Source organism: Chiloscyllium plagiosum, chromosome 9 (assembly GCF_004010195.1).
Source record: "Chiloscyllium plagiosum isolate BGI_BamShark_2017 chromosome 9, ASM401019v2, whole genome shotgun sequence".
Classification (NCBI taxonomy): Eukaryota; Metazoa; Chordata; class Chondrichthyes; order Orectolobiformes; family Hemiscylliidae; genus Chiloscyllium; species Chiloscyllium plagiosum.
Window position 1 is genome coordinate 94,156,532 of NC_057718.1, and position 15,995 is coordinate 94,172,526.

The 15,995-nt window shown below is 43.8% G+C and overlaps 1 protein-coding gene across 1 annotated transcript; it reads right to left on the bottom strand.

Moving 5' to 3' along the window:
• Positions 1–4,647: 4,647 nt before the first annotated feature.
• On the bottom strand, positions 4,648–7,678 carry foxa2 (forkhead box A2). The gene is made up of 2 exons (XM_043696553.1): positions 7,307–7,678; positions 4,648–6,340 (listed from the first exon to the last, which is right to left on the bottom strand). The coding sequence occupies exons 1-2, from the start codon at positions 7,391–7,393 to the stop codon at positions 5,099–5,101; spliced, it is 1,329 nt and encodes a 442-aa protein (XP_043552488.1). The 5' UTR covers positions 7,394–7,678; the 3' UTR covers positions 4,648–5,098.
• Positions 7,679–15,995: the final 8,317 nt, after the last annotated feature.

Here is a 15,995-nt window from a genome sequence, read left to right on the forward strand (position 1 = left end):
GCCCCCTCCTCCAAAACGTTCTCTCCTCCCTCCCCACATCCCCACCACACCCCCATCCTCTCCCCACCGCAATCTTTGCCCATTACATTTCAGTAGCATCGCGATCAAATTATCTGTTTGCTAACGATCTCCGGCAAACGTTCTCTGTCAGAAACATAACTGGGACTGAGAATCCTCCCAATGCCACTTGTTTAAAACAATGCTGTCTGCCATCGTCTACCGATTCATCAAAGCTGAAAAGCTTGAAAAATCTGTTATCTCCAATTATCTAAGCATCTATTCTAATTCTCTTGCATCTCCCATATATATCTCGATCGTCTTGTTTATCCAGCGCTATGTATCTTCATTCGTCTTTCCTTTATAGGTCTGTGAGATCTATAATGGCTTGATTTTTTGCTCACAATAGCGTACTCAGCGTTAGAATCTATTCCTCAATTCAGTTAGGAGATACATCCTCATACTGAATCTTCACGCTTGACAATTCAATCTTTTTCTCGCTTTTAACAGCTGAATTAGTTAAAAGGAAACCAGTAGTAGTGGGTGGAGAGGAGATGGGTGTTGGTAGGGGCTATTTTCAGATATAAACGAGTTATTTGGGTTTAAAAATGTAAAAGAAACTAAAATCCGACTCCAATGAGTTTGAGACCATCCTTGATTTCGGAGACAGAAGTTGGTCATTGATATTGACATCCCTCTCTTCCTGTTTTATTGATTTCCCCAGCTAAAAGTCGCAATCTCCATTAAAGGTAACACAATTTGAAGACAATGTGGGTTTTTTTTTCAGTTTCAACCTGAATTAAGTAACATTGTTTAACTTTCTAATGCACTGTCACGGTGAGAGATCTAACTGTATTGGGGCGAGTCAAGACATCCGCTAGCACAGTCCTGGCATCGCTTTCTGAATCTGAAATGCGTTACACAGTCCTGATGGATAAACCTACCTGTGCCTCTTAAAGTCCGGCCGCTCCGAAAGACCCAACTTTTGACGTTACTGCATGTGCAGGACCTGATGCACCGCAGATTATTCGAGCTCAGCGCTGCTTAAGTGTTGACAAAGCAAAGATTTTCCTGGCTCGGTAGCGTCCAACATGATTATTTTACCAAGATATTGATCGGTCTCATAAAATTCCTTCAAACACATTGGGGAGGGGGAGAACTAGGGCGGGGGAGGGGGTGGTGTGCTGTGGGGATGGTGATTGAGGAGAGGAGCAGATATCTGTGCAAACTCATAAAGCGTCATCGAAAGCTTTGCCTCTTCAGAAATTATTCTCCTTTACCCTTCGGCCTGCCCTGTTGGTCAATCGCGTGTGAGATTTGAACAGAAATTGGCATAAGATTGGAGTTGGAAATGTGGGTGAAATAAGCGACACAACGTCAATATCAGAAATTATGGTGTAAATTGGGGAGTCTAAAATCGAGTGGTTTTGTTTTGTATGTGTTTATTTTGACATTTATTAAATTGACCTCTCCCCCCCCCCCCCCCCCATTACAGTGCGTGACATCTTCCTGGATCAGCGCGGTGAGACACTTTTAACTCGTTTTAAAATGACCCGCTGACAACGGGTGCTGTGATATGGAACATGTAGGTTAGAATAGCGCATTCACGCGTCTTTTGTGGCCAGGACTGGCTCATTTCTCAACGTATTCTGCCTCGCCGCGGGAGGCTTTTATGTGATCCTAATGAAACAGATTTCATGGCTGATTCGCGACGTGTGTGTCCTCGGCAGTGAGAGACTACAGTTGGGCTCCAGGGCCATGCAATGTTCACGGTGAGCTGAGACAATGTGAAATTAGAAAAGGGTTTTAACACCGCCACTTCAATAGCACAGAACTTGCTCATCACTGACAAGTGGAAGACTGTACCCCGGGAGTGAGAAATTTGAATCCAAGATTTGCACCCTCATTTTTTTTAAAAAAATATGGCGACATCTTCCAGGTTAATTACCGTTAAAAATCTGCCTTTCATTTCCAAAGTTGGTATGCCTCAGCTTTCGTTGTCCCATGTGCGTTAGAGTGTTTCTGCTTGGACAGGGATAAGACGCAAAATGCATATTTAAATTTCAGGTGATCTAACGGTGGAAGAGAAAAAGATGTGAGCGGATCTTTTTTTTTAAATTCAGCGATTGAAAATATTAGACCTCAGTCTCCCGCCCGTTTGTCAGTAACCGAATGGACATTAAATCCCGATAAAGAATGGCTAGGGCTAAAATATGGACTCTTGTGCAGCTCCAGCTTGTGGAACTGTCCCTGAGGTCTCGTCTTCTGGTGGGTATAAATTTTATCGCTGGATGAGCTGAATCAACCCTCAAATATTGCATTGTACAGTTCGCTGTGCGAAAGCTGCCAATATGGAGTGCGCCTGTATTTGCATATATTTAGAACTTGCAATTCCAAGACTCTATAGTCAAACTGCTTAAAACATCTCCTTAAAACAGTGTTTTAAACTTCAATAGGTCAGAACACTTTCCCCGTTCTAAAACTCAATTCGAGATTGCTCAAAGTCTGAAAAAAACACTTCTGAAAATTGCGTAATTTGTCTTTTTTTAGAAAAAACTGTAAGCTGATTTAAATGTTTTTAAAAATCCGTTTCGATGGCATTTCTGTTTGCGAAATTTGCAAGATCGCATTTAAATCCTCATTTTGAAATGAAGTAAATGTGGATTTTTGACTAGTTTTTAAAAACTTCTGGGGCTTTTAACACGCCAATCCCAGATAAGCAGGGAACGCGCTCAGAGCTAATGCGATCCATTATCTCCCCCAACAATGATGCGGTCCAAGAGATTGAACCAAACAAATAAGAAAATTGACCATCCCCCAGCAAGGGAACTTATCCCTAACCATGGATTCTCCCGATCAAGGGGGCACGGGACGATTAAAACTCATAGAGAACCTGACTTGATGCAATCCTTAAAGTTATATTCAACAAAACTGGACACGAAATTGTCAATGTTAACATTTCAAATGAAGGCTATCCCGCGCGGTGCAGGTGAAAAAAAGCCAATGTTGTTAGGGTCGTGGTTGTCTGTGACAGTTGGTTGAACAGGAAACTTGCCAAATTAATCTGACATATTTCGTAATTAAATTTCAAAGAAGGAAGCGAGTCAGGGGGTATAATGCTGAAACTACAGTGGGATTGGGGGGTAGGTCATACTCTTCACTGAAGGTGTGAACTGCGGTTTTTATCGAATGGTCCTAACTGTTTTTAACGTCCGAGGATTCAGGAAATTTGCGCCGTTAACTACGGGAGAACTCCGACAAATGCCACCGCTGAAGTGTTATCAACACATAACGAAAAATAAAACAAACACCTCGGATTTCTGTTTAAAATAAAACAGTGCATGGCATCGCCTCCCAGTTAAATATCCGCGAATTATTCGTGTCATTCCTACCCAGACGAGAAATTGCTTGTTAAAAATTCACCCGTAGACTAATGGGGAGCGCAACTGCGTTTAAGAATAAAGTTATCAGTCAACACCGACTCTGGCCTTTAGTGTTGCATTCCTTTCAAAATGCCACTTGGTTGGAGGAGCTTCTGAATGGGACAGAAACCTATACCTTCTACTGTTTGAAATTGAAGCAGAGGGGAGAGACAAGTGCGGTCTTTTACCTGGCGCCACTCCACAGGGTGAACAGTAATCACCATGACAGGGGGAATGCACAACGGAGGCTAGTTCTCAAAGGAACAACAGACCAAAAGAAACAGCGCACTAATCTGCTTACCTGCGCCGAGGTACAAGACCAGATGTGCTCAAACTATTGACGGCGGGAGCAGGACGCGACTCGAGAATGAGAAACTGGTCATTCAGTGGCCTGGGCACATCTTTTGAGGCGATTGGAAAGAAATGCGAAACGTGGGAGTGTGCATTTTAACAGCGAGGAAAAGCGGGGGAAATGTAGTGTCAGCACCAAATGCAACAGCATATAAATTGAAAGGGAAACAAGCGGAAGTCACCGCGTTGTTCAAACCTGTTTCCCCAAACACTCCAAATATCTAATTAAATGTTGAACTCTGCTAGACAATAAGAAAGGGTCGTTTAACCGGATCAAAATATGTTCGTTTATTTATTTTTCGTTGTTGTATGTCTGTTTGTTTAATTACATTTTCTCTTTTATAAAATGTTAACATTCTCAACGAAAAAAAGGAAAAAAAAAAGCTTTCTCGAGTTTCTTACATTGGGGAACGACAGCATCAAACGGCACGCACGCACACACACACGCACACACACACAAATAAGACTCCCGCTCTAAAATCTACAGCTCAACAATAAATTAAAATCAGTTTTCTTTTAAAAAGTCGGTGTATCAAGTGAGCATTTACAAACTCCCGGCCTAATGCGCTCGGGACCGGAGGGGGGGGGGGGGGGGCGGGTTGGTAGGGGGGAGGTGATGGTGTCTGAGGACTTCAGAAATCAAAAAAAGTGCAACAGTTTTAATAGCAATGAACCTTTTCCAATGGCGAGGGTGAGTCGGCTTGCATGGTTCTGGGCGGGGAGGGAATCATTGCTACTGACAAAAATCGGTGCAAACATTGAACACTTCGGGTTAATGTAAGATTCTGGGGGAGAGTGAGAGAAAGCCGGTAGAAATATCGGGGGCCCCCTTCCCCCCAATTATAAATAAAACAGACAGAAACTATAATTTACTTGTCGAAGCGGGGGGGGGGGGGGGTTGATTCGCTGTTAAATGCCAGCGAAATTTTAAATGTGATGGGAAAGGAGGTTCGCATTTTGTTTGTTTGGGAAGTTTGGTCCTCAGTGAGAGAGAAATCGGCCAGAGAACTGCGCACAGTACAGAAACGTCGTTATATTAAACGCCCCGGTGTATCCTGAAGCAGTCAAAACAAACAGAAGACATTTAAAACGGCGCGCAATTTACAGTCCGGAAACAAAAAAAAAACGAGCAGAGGAATCGCTGAACAGCTAACAGTCTGAAAACATCAACAAACAAAAATAATATTTTCCAATTACCTGCGCACAATTTTTGCCCACGCACACCCTCCCTCCCTCCCTTAATTAGCACTTCTTACAAAAATGTACAGAATTGGCCCAGTCCGATTGTGAGAAGGGGTGGGGGGGTGGGGGGGGGGGAATAAATGTTTTTAAGATGAGTTCATGATTGGTCTGGCATACACACCTTGGTAATAAGACGTGTCGTTGGCGATGGACGGTGGATCTAAGACGCCTTTAGAGCTCATGGGGAGGTTGGCGGACATGGGGGAGCTATAGTTAGAGTAATGCATCACTTGTTCGTAGGCCTTCAAGTCCATTTTGTGATGTTGCTGCTCGGAAGACATCAAGTTGTTGATTGAGAACGGGTGGTTGAACGAGTAGTGGTGCTCGGGTTTCAGATGATCCTGGCCTGGTGATGGGAGGTGGGACAGCACCGAGTGGTGCTGGTGCATCAGGTGAGGCGGGGGCGCCTGGCTGACCGATCCGTTCCCGTGCTCCGGGCTCAGGGTGGAGCTGCGGGACTTGAGGTCGGCCAGCGCTCGCTTCGACTCGCTTCCTCCTCCCCCACCACCGCCTCCACCACCTCCACCTCCTCCGGGAGAGCTGCCGGACTGGGGGGACTCATTCCCCGGGCTGGAGTCGGTACCGTTCCCGGCCGAGCAGCCCTCGGCAGACTTGCGACCGGCGTCCTGCTGCGAATTCTTGAGCGCCTGCTTCTTCTCGCACTTGAAGCGCTTCTGGCGCCTCAGGTAGCAGCCGTTCTCGAACATGTTGCCCGAGTCCGGGTGCAGGGTCCAAAAGGAGCCCTTCCCCGGTTTGTCCGGGGACCTGGGCACTTTCAGGAAGCAGTCATTGAAGGAGAGCGAGTGGCGGATAGAGTTCTGCCAACGTTGCTGGTTCTGACGGTAGAAAGGGAACAGGTCCATGATCCATTGGTAGATCTCACTCAGGGTCAGCATCTTGCTGGAGGACTGCTGGATGGCCATGGTGATGAGGGAGATGTAGGAGTAAGGAGGCTTGGCGTGGGTGTAACTGCGGCGGTAGGTCTTGGGGTCTCTGGATCGGTTCAGGTTGGACTGGCCGTAGAGCGGGCTCATGCCCATGTTGGTGTAGGAGGTCAGGGCGTTCATGGACGTCGCCTGAGCGCTCATCGGACTCATGCTGGGGCTCAAGGCGCTGCCCATCCCCGACATACCGCTCCCCATGCCATTCATCGCCCCCGCGCCCGGGGACATGCCGGTCATAGCTGGGCTCATGCCCGTGCCAACGTAGGACATGTTCATGGAGCCCGCTGTCATATTGGCGCTGGTGCCCATGGCGGACATGGTCATGTACGTGTTCATGCCGTTCATTCCAATTCCCCCGTTCATATTGCTCACCGTGGGGTACCCCTAGGGCAGGAAATAAGAAAGCAAAAGCACAGGGTCACCTTTGAGAAACTGCCCAGGCGCTTGAGCTCAGCATAAAACAGACAGCAACTGATCATTCACCCCGATATTGGTGTGGCTCAAAATGAAGCAAACTGCCCCATTCACTCATGAGAATCTTATTTTATAGTTGATTCTTCAATGAATAAAACTGCCCCACTCACTCATGAGAATCTTATTTTATTGTGGATTCTTCAATGAATCAAACCGCCCCACTCACTCATGAGAATCTTATTTTATTGTGGATTCTTCAATGAATAAAACTGCCCCACTCACTCATGAGAATCTTATTTTATTGTTGATTCTTCAATGAATAAAACTGCCCCACTCACTCATGAGAATCTTATTTTATTGTGGATTCTTCAATGAATGAAACTGCCCCATTCACTCAAGAGAATAACTTTCTGTTTCTGAGTTGATATTTCGGGTTTTTTTTAAATTGAAAAAGAGCAGAAAAATCCACTTAATTGCTTTAACTACCAGACCCGATTCATTAATTCGAATTATTAATTAGAAATTCAACGAATTTTTTCAGCAGAAGCGATTTCAAAGCGAGATAGTCGTGAGCTAAAAAAGCGAGTGGGCAAGAACAGGGGGAAAATTGCACCAAAAACGATCTGCGTTAAAGTGCACACTCTCCAGCTGACTTTCCAATAAGTAAGACTTGAGTTTAATCACCAGCTCAAACGAACAGGGAGTTAAATAAGTTATGTCTCGAGCGCTGTCGAAGTATTTAAACGTACAACAGAAACTTTCTTTTAGCCAAATAGAACATTGTTTAAAGACTGTTGAGGTACAAATCGAGGAGGAATTGGAGCCGCGCAAGTCAATATTTGATCACAAAGTTAATATTATCTTAAGGCTAATATTATCTTGTACATAAAGAGGATTGCTTTAAAAAAAAACCAAAAAAAAACGTCGAGAGCTTACCTCGGACTCTGCATAATAGGAGCTCCAATCTGCATGCTCATGTCCTTCCATTTTCACTGCGCCGAGCATACTGGAGGTAGGGTGCATTATAGGGAGAGAGAGAAAGAGAGAGAGAGAGAGAGAGGAAAGTTCCTGCTGATTGTGGGCGATAGATTACCCCCGTGTCCGATTGCGGAATGGCTTATTTTTTTGGGGGGGAGGGGTGTGTGGAGGGTGGGAGGTGGTGGAGAGGGGTGTGTGTGTGTGTGTTGGTGGGGGAGGTGGGGGTAGTGCTGGGTTCTGCAGCCCTAATGCTAAGCTGCGGAGAAAGAACGATTCCAATGATGACAGTGGTTTGAAGTGACGTGGGTGGTTTAGCGGTGGACGGTGATATAAGCAGTCGGACCGCCAATCCCCAATTTCCTCGCAATCCTATTTGAATAATTATTTCACACCTAGGCGTGAGAACACTGTAGCTTGCTCCCCACCATTGTACACCTGCCACCAGCATCAAAAAAGGTGTGTGTGGGGGGCATATTTTGAACGGATTCATTAGACCGACGTGTGATTTGTTCCATTAATACGTGTATGTGCTTGTGTGTGTGTATGTTTTGTTTGGGGGGTGGGGGGTGTTCAGGGGTGATAGAGAACATTCCTATCTAATTTCTTCTAAAAAAAAAGTCTCTCAAACAAAAATGCTCCATTATAAGGGACCGCACTGCAACCTGAGTTAATAGAAATGGACAAATTCAGATCTCATTTTTGTTTTGAACGGGAGTTTTGAGATCTGTCACGTTTAATTGTGTCTCTTCCTCAGCTCCAACCCACCCCCTTCTCCTCCCCTTCCCCTCTCCCAGAGGTGTTTGCTTTTGCTTGGAATGCTAACGCTACACCGGGGACTGTCACAGAGTCTTGGACCCCTGAATAAAATCGAGTTGATCAAAATGACCGGCTGACTGTTCCATCGGATCATTTAAGGGATTGTGATTATGGGGTGCAAGTCCATTTGGTGGTGGGGAGTCTCAAAGGGCTCCTACGATTGCAAGAAAAACAAGCACATTTTTTTTCACGGGTTATATAATGGCAATCGATATAATATTAACCCGCCTTCATGCAGTGAACACACCATCATTGGCTCAGTTTAATTTCTTGGACGGCGGAGACACTGTTACACTGTCCACCTTTTCACTGGCGTAGCCAGTGGACACACTGCCAGGGGAAGGTGTACTGTATATCTCTTTGCCAAAAGTCAGAAAAATCCGTGATTTAAAATTACTCGTTGCTAAAGAAATGGAGCATGTTAAGAATCCTAGTAAAACGCCGTGTCAAACGCCTACCTGCGCGCACACACACACAGCTAAATCGTATTCTGTTCAATTCGTCAAAACACAACTCAGTTTCCACACATTAGTTAGCGTTTGCATATTTAAGACAATCTCACGTGCGTGTGTTTACCAACAGCCGTTTGATGCACCTCAAATTCTTCTTGAGAACTCAAAAATCTTATTTTGCTTTTTTGGAGTCGAGTTTAAATGCAGTTTAAACGGACTACACTTTGAGATTGCTGCATCACTGTTGGAGATTTAACAGTCATGAGAAAATGGGACCCCGTTATTGAAAATATATTCGTTTAATTGTGTTTTGTTGTGGGGGGAGGGGGTGAGTGAATGTGAGGGAGGAAATGTGGTGCATTTTCAGTAAACCCTGCAGTATGTTAACAGCTGACAGTGACAAGAGTTCCTAACGCGAGGGCACAATGCGGACAACACCAGAGTTATACTGCACACTTCATCCTTACTTCACCTGTCGAGAGAGAGAGGACAGTGGAGGTGTCACAGCATTTTCTGTGTCCTATTAGGAGACTACAGAACGGATGTTTCAGGATGTCTGAGGTATATTTTAGACAGGCAGCAGATTCCAGACTCCAAAAGGAACTGGCCCCACTGCTGTGACAGGAGGTTGTGGCAAGCCAGTTCAGTGAATGGAAGGTCCTGTTCAGTGCATCCTTATCAAAATCACAAGAGGTGTCTGGGACAGTAACAGCAAGTCCAAAACACCCACGCAGCCTGAGGGAAATAAGAACAAACGCATTATTAAACTGCTACTGAAAGACAAAACCATAATAAATAATTTAGTGATTGTTCGAAAGGAGGCATAATTCGAAAGCTCTGCAGTTTCTTTAACGTGGCCCCCAATTTGAAGGGGGTGGGTGGAGCAAGGACAGATTTGAACCCCCCCCCCCTCATCACTTTTAACGGGTGTACCCGGCTAATGCAAACAACACCAATGTTATGGGGCTTTTTGCTGTTGACTCATACAGTTTATAAATGTTTTATTTTCCTTCACCCCACCCCCCCTCCCCCCGGTGAATTTGTGGGCCGTCCTTGTTTCTTCAGCAGCATTTACCTCCCCGGAGTAAATGTTTACTGAAAAACATCTCGTCTGGCTCACAATCCTCACAGCTGTAAAAGTTGTCCTTCTTTGTATTTGCTGTCTGGAGGGCAGTGTTACTCAAACTTTTAAAAAAATTGTTAGCAGCAACAACAAAATGAAAAAAAAAGCAACACCTGATTATGCCACGCAGCTTAGATAAGGCACTTTTGGCTCAGTGCTGGTTTTAATTAATATTGGAGCATTTTCTCTGGTGCAGCGCAGTAACAAACAAATAAAAATCTCTGATGTTACAATGTTCTAAAAAAACGTCAACATCGTCCTTAGGGGTCAGAGGGCTGCTCTCTCGGTTGGGTATATGAATAGGAAGGATTTGGAGGGATATGGGCCGGGTGCTGGCAGGTGGGACTAGATTGGGTTGGGATATCTGGTCAGTATGGACGGGTTGGACCGAAGGGTCTGTTTCCTTGCTGTACATCTCTATGACTCTATGACTCTCAATGCAGAGGACATTGAATAATTTGGGCTATCAGGACTTTAATGATTCTATGATAAACAGGAATAAAGCTGGACAAGGGCTCCCCCTGTTGGCACACTCCTTCTGGTGATCCCACCACAAGAAGTCCTGGCCACCTTGGCTCGTCCATTGTTCCAAACACCGTCTATTCGATGAGAATCCGCCTTCCGGTTTTGCAACATTATGAACATCCACGTATCCCACCTCTACAAAGTGTAGCGGGTCAGTATTTTTTTTTCTTTCATCTGGACGTGGAAACTATATTTCAGCCGTGCAATCAGTTTCAATCCCTTTTTTTTACTCTTTGCACGCAGCTCGGCAGGTGTAGCCGTTTATAGTGTACTTTTGTTTTGGATGTTACAATTCAAACAGTTTCATGCACAGCGTACCCCATCAAGGCAACTTGCTGAATACTGTACTGCCGTCTGTCTTATATTTGTCAATACAAAACCAAAAGAACTGCGGATGCAGAAACGAAATCGGGAGTTGCTGGACCAGCTCAGCAGGTCTGGCTACACCTTTGTGATGAGAAATCAGAGTCAACCTTTCGGGTGACAATACCTCAGAATTGGGTGGACTCGAAACGTTAATTCTGATTTCTCTGCACAGATGCTGCCAGACCTGCTGAGCTTTTCCAGCTATCTCTGATCTTGCATTTGTGTCTTTTAGTATTTGGAAAGAGTTTACTCTTCCAGTAGTTTGAACATCATTGCATTTCACCTAAAGGTTCCTTATTTTAAGTGGAATAACTGAGCTCCTTCAGAAGATTGAGATTTCTTTATTTTGGTGTTATTCTAATTTTTGTTTGAATCTGTGATATGTTCTTTGCTCAGTCCAAGTTCTTGAAATTCAGAGACAGTTACAGGTAAACCAGAATTGAACAATGACTGCTATAATTGGCCTTACTTCTTTGATTTGATTTATTATTGTCACATGTACCTAGGCATAGTGAAATGTTTTGTTTAGTGTGCAGTAGAGACAGTTCGTACCATACAAAGTGCATTGGGTAGTAGAATAGAGCGAGGAATAAAGTGTTACAGCTGCAGAGAAGGTGTGCAAAGAGTGAGATCAACATTAAATCTAAAATTTAAGATGCCCTTCTTACACCAATTTAGACCAGCGCCTGCTAGTCAACACTATGCACAGATTTCAAATGTTACTTGTAACCTCTTCAAGTCCTTGATATCCTTTCTGAAGTGTGGTGCACAGAGATGGATACAATGCTTGAGAATGATTTAGTTCAGTTCCAAGGGTTTATCTTACTGCTGTACTCTGAATTTCAATTAATTAAACCAAGGACTTCATGTGTTTTATTTTCACAATCCCATTAACTTGTCCTTGCATCTTCCGTGATTCCATGAAGATGATGCTGTGCTGAACAGCCAGGTTTCAGGGTGGCAGTGGTAGGCATGTTAGGGCCTCCTCCTCCAGAGTAGAATTATCCACAAAGAACAGTTTACAATTGCAACTGCTAAAAGTGTATTAAAGAATCAGAGAGTCATGCAGCATGGAATACAGAGCCTGTGGTCCAACTCGTCCATGCCAGGTTTCCCATAATCCATATCCCTCTAAACCTTTCCTACTCATGTTCGTGTAAAAATATTTTTTAAATGTTGTAACTGCACCTAGATTTACCACGTCTTTTGGCAGCTTGTTCCACTCAGGCACCACCCTCTGTTTGAAAAAGTTGCCCCTCATGTCCCTTTTAAATCTTTCTCCTCTCACCTTAAGCCTATACCCTCTAGTTTTGAACTCCCCTAACGTAGGGAAAAGACCATTGCTGTACACCCTGTCTGTGCCCCTCATGATTTTATAAACCTCTATACGGTCACTCCTCAAACTCCTACACTCCTGGAATGGGCTGTGTTGAGTTGCCTAATTTCAAGGAACTTCATCACAAGGTACTGAAGATAGATGATTTTTAAAAATATTTATTTCGGTTTATCTAATCAACCTGTTCAGAGATGTTATTACACACCTCTGGAGCAGGTGGGAATTGAACCCAGGCATCCTGGTCGAGGGATAGGGACACTATCACTGTGCACAAGAGGGCTCTAGGTGTGTCTTTCTCTTTGTTGGATGGGCTCCTCCAGATAATGAACTACTAACTGGGGAGCTGATGCATTAAATGAACAGATGCTGAGAAAGGCTGGTGCTATTGGTGAAGGAAAGATAAGACGTCAGTCCCACCCATTTGCACTCTTGTGTTTCCCTTACATTGTGGAATTCACCTAGCAGAGAATATTCATTCCCACATGCAGTGCAAAAAAAAACACAGCAGGGTTAACATTGGACCATTGAGGGAAATCAGTCTTTCTCAATATTTGTTGAAACATCCCCACAGTGCAGACAGAGGCCATCCAGCCCATCAAGTCTGCATCAAGCCTCCAAAGAGTATTCCAACCCCTCTACCCTATCCCCATAACTCCACATTTGCCACGGCTAATGCACCTTAGGTACTATAGGGCAATTTAGCCTGGCCAATCCATCTAACCTGCACATTGTTGGACTGTGGGAGGAAACCGGAGCACCCAGAGGAAACCCACACAAACACAGGGGTGAACGTGCATAGTCCTCACAGTCAGTCACCCAAGGTGGGCTGGAATCGAACTCAGGTCCCTAGCAATGAGGCAACAGTTCTAACTGTGCCACCCCACTGAGTGTATGTTTGTACATATGCTGACTTTGTTTGTTTACCTCACCCGCAACAAAATGCAACTTCATTTCAAAAATAATTTTCCTTGCATTAGAATGATAACTATTTTTCTCCTTCAGTCATTCAACAGACCCAAAAGGAATTTTCTAACATTTCTTATGTTTGAGTCCTTTTCTTTGCTGGATCTGTTTCACAGAATTTGGTTAGTCAGATTGAGTTTTTTTTTCGGTTTTCTCCATCTCCTCTTTCAGCCTTGGCCTTTCCTGTTCCAACAGAACTTGACCCTTCACCAACATTTCCCAATCAAAAACTCGGGAGGGGACAGATTTCACCAACGGTCGACACTCCGAATATGAACTTTGCTTTTCCTTTCTTGAACAGTGAAAGGCTGTAGATTTCGAAACATGTTTTGCTGTTTTAAATGTGAGGCACTGACAGAACTCAGAATTCTCATGTTGAGGAAGATCTTTCATTTTGTCGTCTCTCAATATAACCTCTTAGGACAAATTGTAACCTCTGAAGGCTCCATTAAATCACCGAAAGCAGTTAATGAATGGTCGGACCCTCTGAAGCATTGAGGATCAGAGGAACTTGGATGTGCATGCCAACTGGTCCCTTAAGGTAGTGGGACAGGGAGATATAGTAGTTAACATGAGATGTGGAATACTTCCTTAGCTGAGACATAGAATTTACGAGCAGTGAGGTGATGCTGGAATTATACAGAATGTTGGTTAGACCACAGCTAGAGTAGTGACTGCAAATCTGGAATCCGTAATATAGAAAGGATGTGATTGCTTTGTAGGTGGCACAGATGAGATTTACCAGGATGTTGCCTTGGATGGAGAGTTTGTAAAGAGAGATTGGATTGTTTTCCTTGGCGCAGAGGAAACTGTGATTGTGCATGATTGAGATAAAATAATGTGAGGCCTAGACAGGGTAGATGGGAAGAAGCTTTTCCCTTTGATGGAGTGATCAACAATGAGGGACATGGATGTAAGGCAAGGGACAGGAGATTCAGAGGGTATATGAAAACATTTTCACCTCAAGGGTGGTAGGAATGTGGAACTCACAGCTTCTAAGGGAGATGGAGGAAAAAATGCTCGTCATATTTAAGAAGTAGTGAGATGTCCATAAAGCTATGGGCAGTTGGTGGAAAATGGGATTATAGTATATGGCTGGTGTAGATTCAATGTGCTGTAGACCTCTATGACTTAGCTGGGCACAAATGATCTTCCAATCCTGTACCACAGTACCATGATAAAACATTAAACGTTAAAAGCCGAATAATAGAAAAGATGTCTTGCATATTACTTGCCATATGTACTGCATAAATGATCAGAATCCCCTCCAGTGTAGAAACAGGCACTTCAGCCCAACTAGTCCACACGCTTCTAAGGGAGATGGAGGAAAAAATGCTCGTCATATTTAAGAAGTAGTGAGATGTCCATAAAGCTATGGGCAGTTGGTGGAAAATGGGATTATAGTATATGGCTGGTGTAGATTCAATGTGCTGTAGACCTCTATGACTTAGCTGGGCACAAATGATCTTCCAATCCTGTACCACAGTACCATGATAAAACATTAAACGTTAAAAGCCAAATAATAGAAAAGATGTCTTGAACCACAACAACCTCAGCTTTAAACAGGAGTGAAACTAGTGAACAAATCACCAAGAATTCATTTCTGTTCCCTGCAAACCGACCGCATCAGACTTGCCAAAACTCACTTTGTTTCAGCAGTGTCTACTTGGCTTACAGCAAAGCAATGTAATCACCCATACTTCAAAATTTATTCCAAGAAACTGATTGCATTTCTAACTCATGCAAAGGGAGACATAAGCAGTTTTAATATAACTTTTAAAAGGAAATTGAATAAGTACCTAAAAGGGGAACTTACTGGGCTATGGGGTAGAAGATAACGTAATGGGAAAAATTGGAAAAAGTCTTTAAAGAATCTACATAGGGACAGTGGGGCCAATGGCTTCTATCTATAATGTCTGTTTCTACAATGAATTCAAAGGTGTCTATTTTAGTGAGGATCTCTGAGTTGGCAGTGATCTGAATGCTGTTGTGAACACAATGTCAGCACTGCTGGGCTGAGAGAGCACTTGCCAGTTTTAATTCTGGATGACTTTTATGTCAGTGTTCTTCATGTTTCTAATCACATTCATATTGAGAGTTTTCTGACTCTTGGCCATTCCCCTGTTCTGAAATACCAGAGGCCAGGTCATAACCCCCAAAAAATGCAATGTAACTAAAAAAAAATCACTATTAAAATGGCCTTAAATTATCCCCTCCCGCCCACCATTCCTCCATGGACATTACTGGCAAAGAAAGCATTTGTTGTCCATCCCTAGCTTTTTCTTGAACTAAATGACGTGGCAGGGCCATTTCAAACTCAATCACATGTAGTCACACAAAGACATTACCTTTCCTAAAAGGGCATTAGTGAGCTGTGGAAAGAGAGACAGAGTTAAGGTCTCGAGTCTGTTAGTGAATTCTTCTTAATTCCAGAGGGAGAGAAAAGGAAAAATGATTAGGATTTGAAATTATTAAACCCAACGAATTTACATTAACTATGTGGTTTGCAAATGATTCCACTGGAAATACACAGTCTTGATTAATCATCACCCTAATATTTTATACTTGCAGCTATAATATATTTGCTCTCTGTTGACTGCACTTTAGAAGTGGTTAACTGATTGTAAAGACAGTTGGGACATTCTGAAGCAATGAAGAGGGCATTATAAATGGAATATGCTGCAGGCAATCTGCAATCAACTACATTGCGTGTTACATATTACTTGCCATATGTACTGCATAAATGATCAGAATCCCCTCCAGTGTAGAAACAGGCACTTCAGCCCAACTAGTCCACACTGACCCTCCAGACCCATCCCCCCACCAATCCTATTACTCTACATTTACCCCTGTCTAATGCACCTAACCTGCATATCCCTAAGCACTATGGGCAATTTTAAGCATGGTCAATTCACCTAACCTGCACATCTTTGGACTGTCGGAGGAAACCAGAGCATATCCATGCAGACATAGGGAGAATGTGCAAACTCCTCACAGACGGTTGCCTGAAGCTGGAATCGAACCCAGGTCCCTGGCGCTGTGAAGCAGCAGTGCTAACCACTGTAC

Coding starts and splice junctions, on each gene's coding strand:
- foxa2 (XM_043696553.1), bottom strand. CDS start 7,393: ATGCACCCTACCTCCAGTATGCTCGGCGCAGTGAAAATGGAAGGACAT. Junction 6,341..7,306: donor CCTATTATGCAGAGTCCGAG/GTAAGCTCTCGA, acceptor TTCCTGCCCTAG/GGGTACCCCACGGTGAGCAA.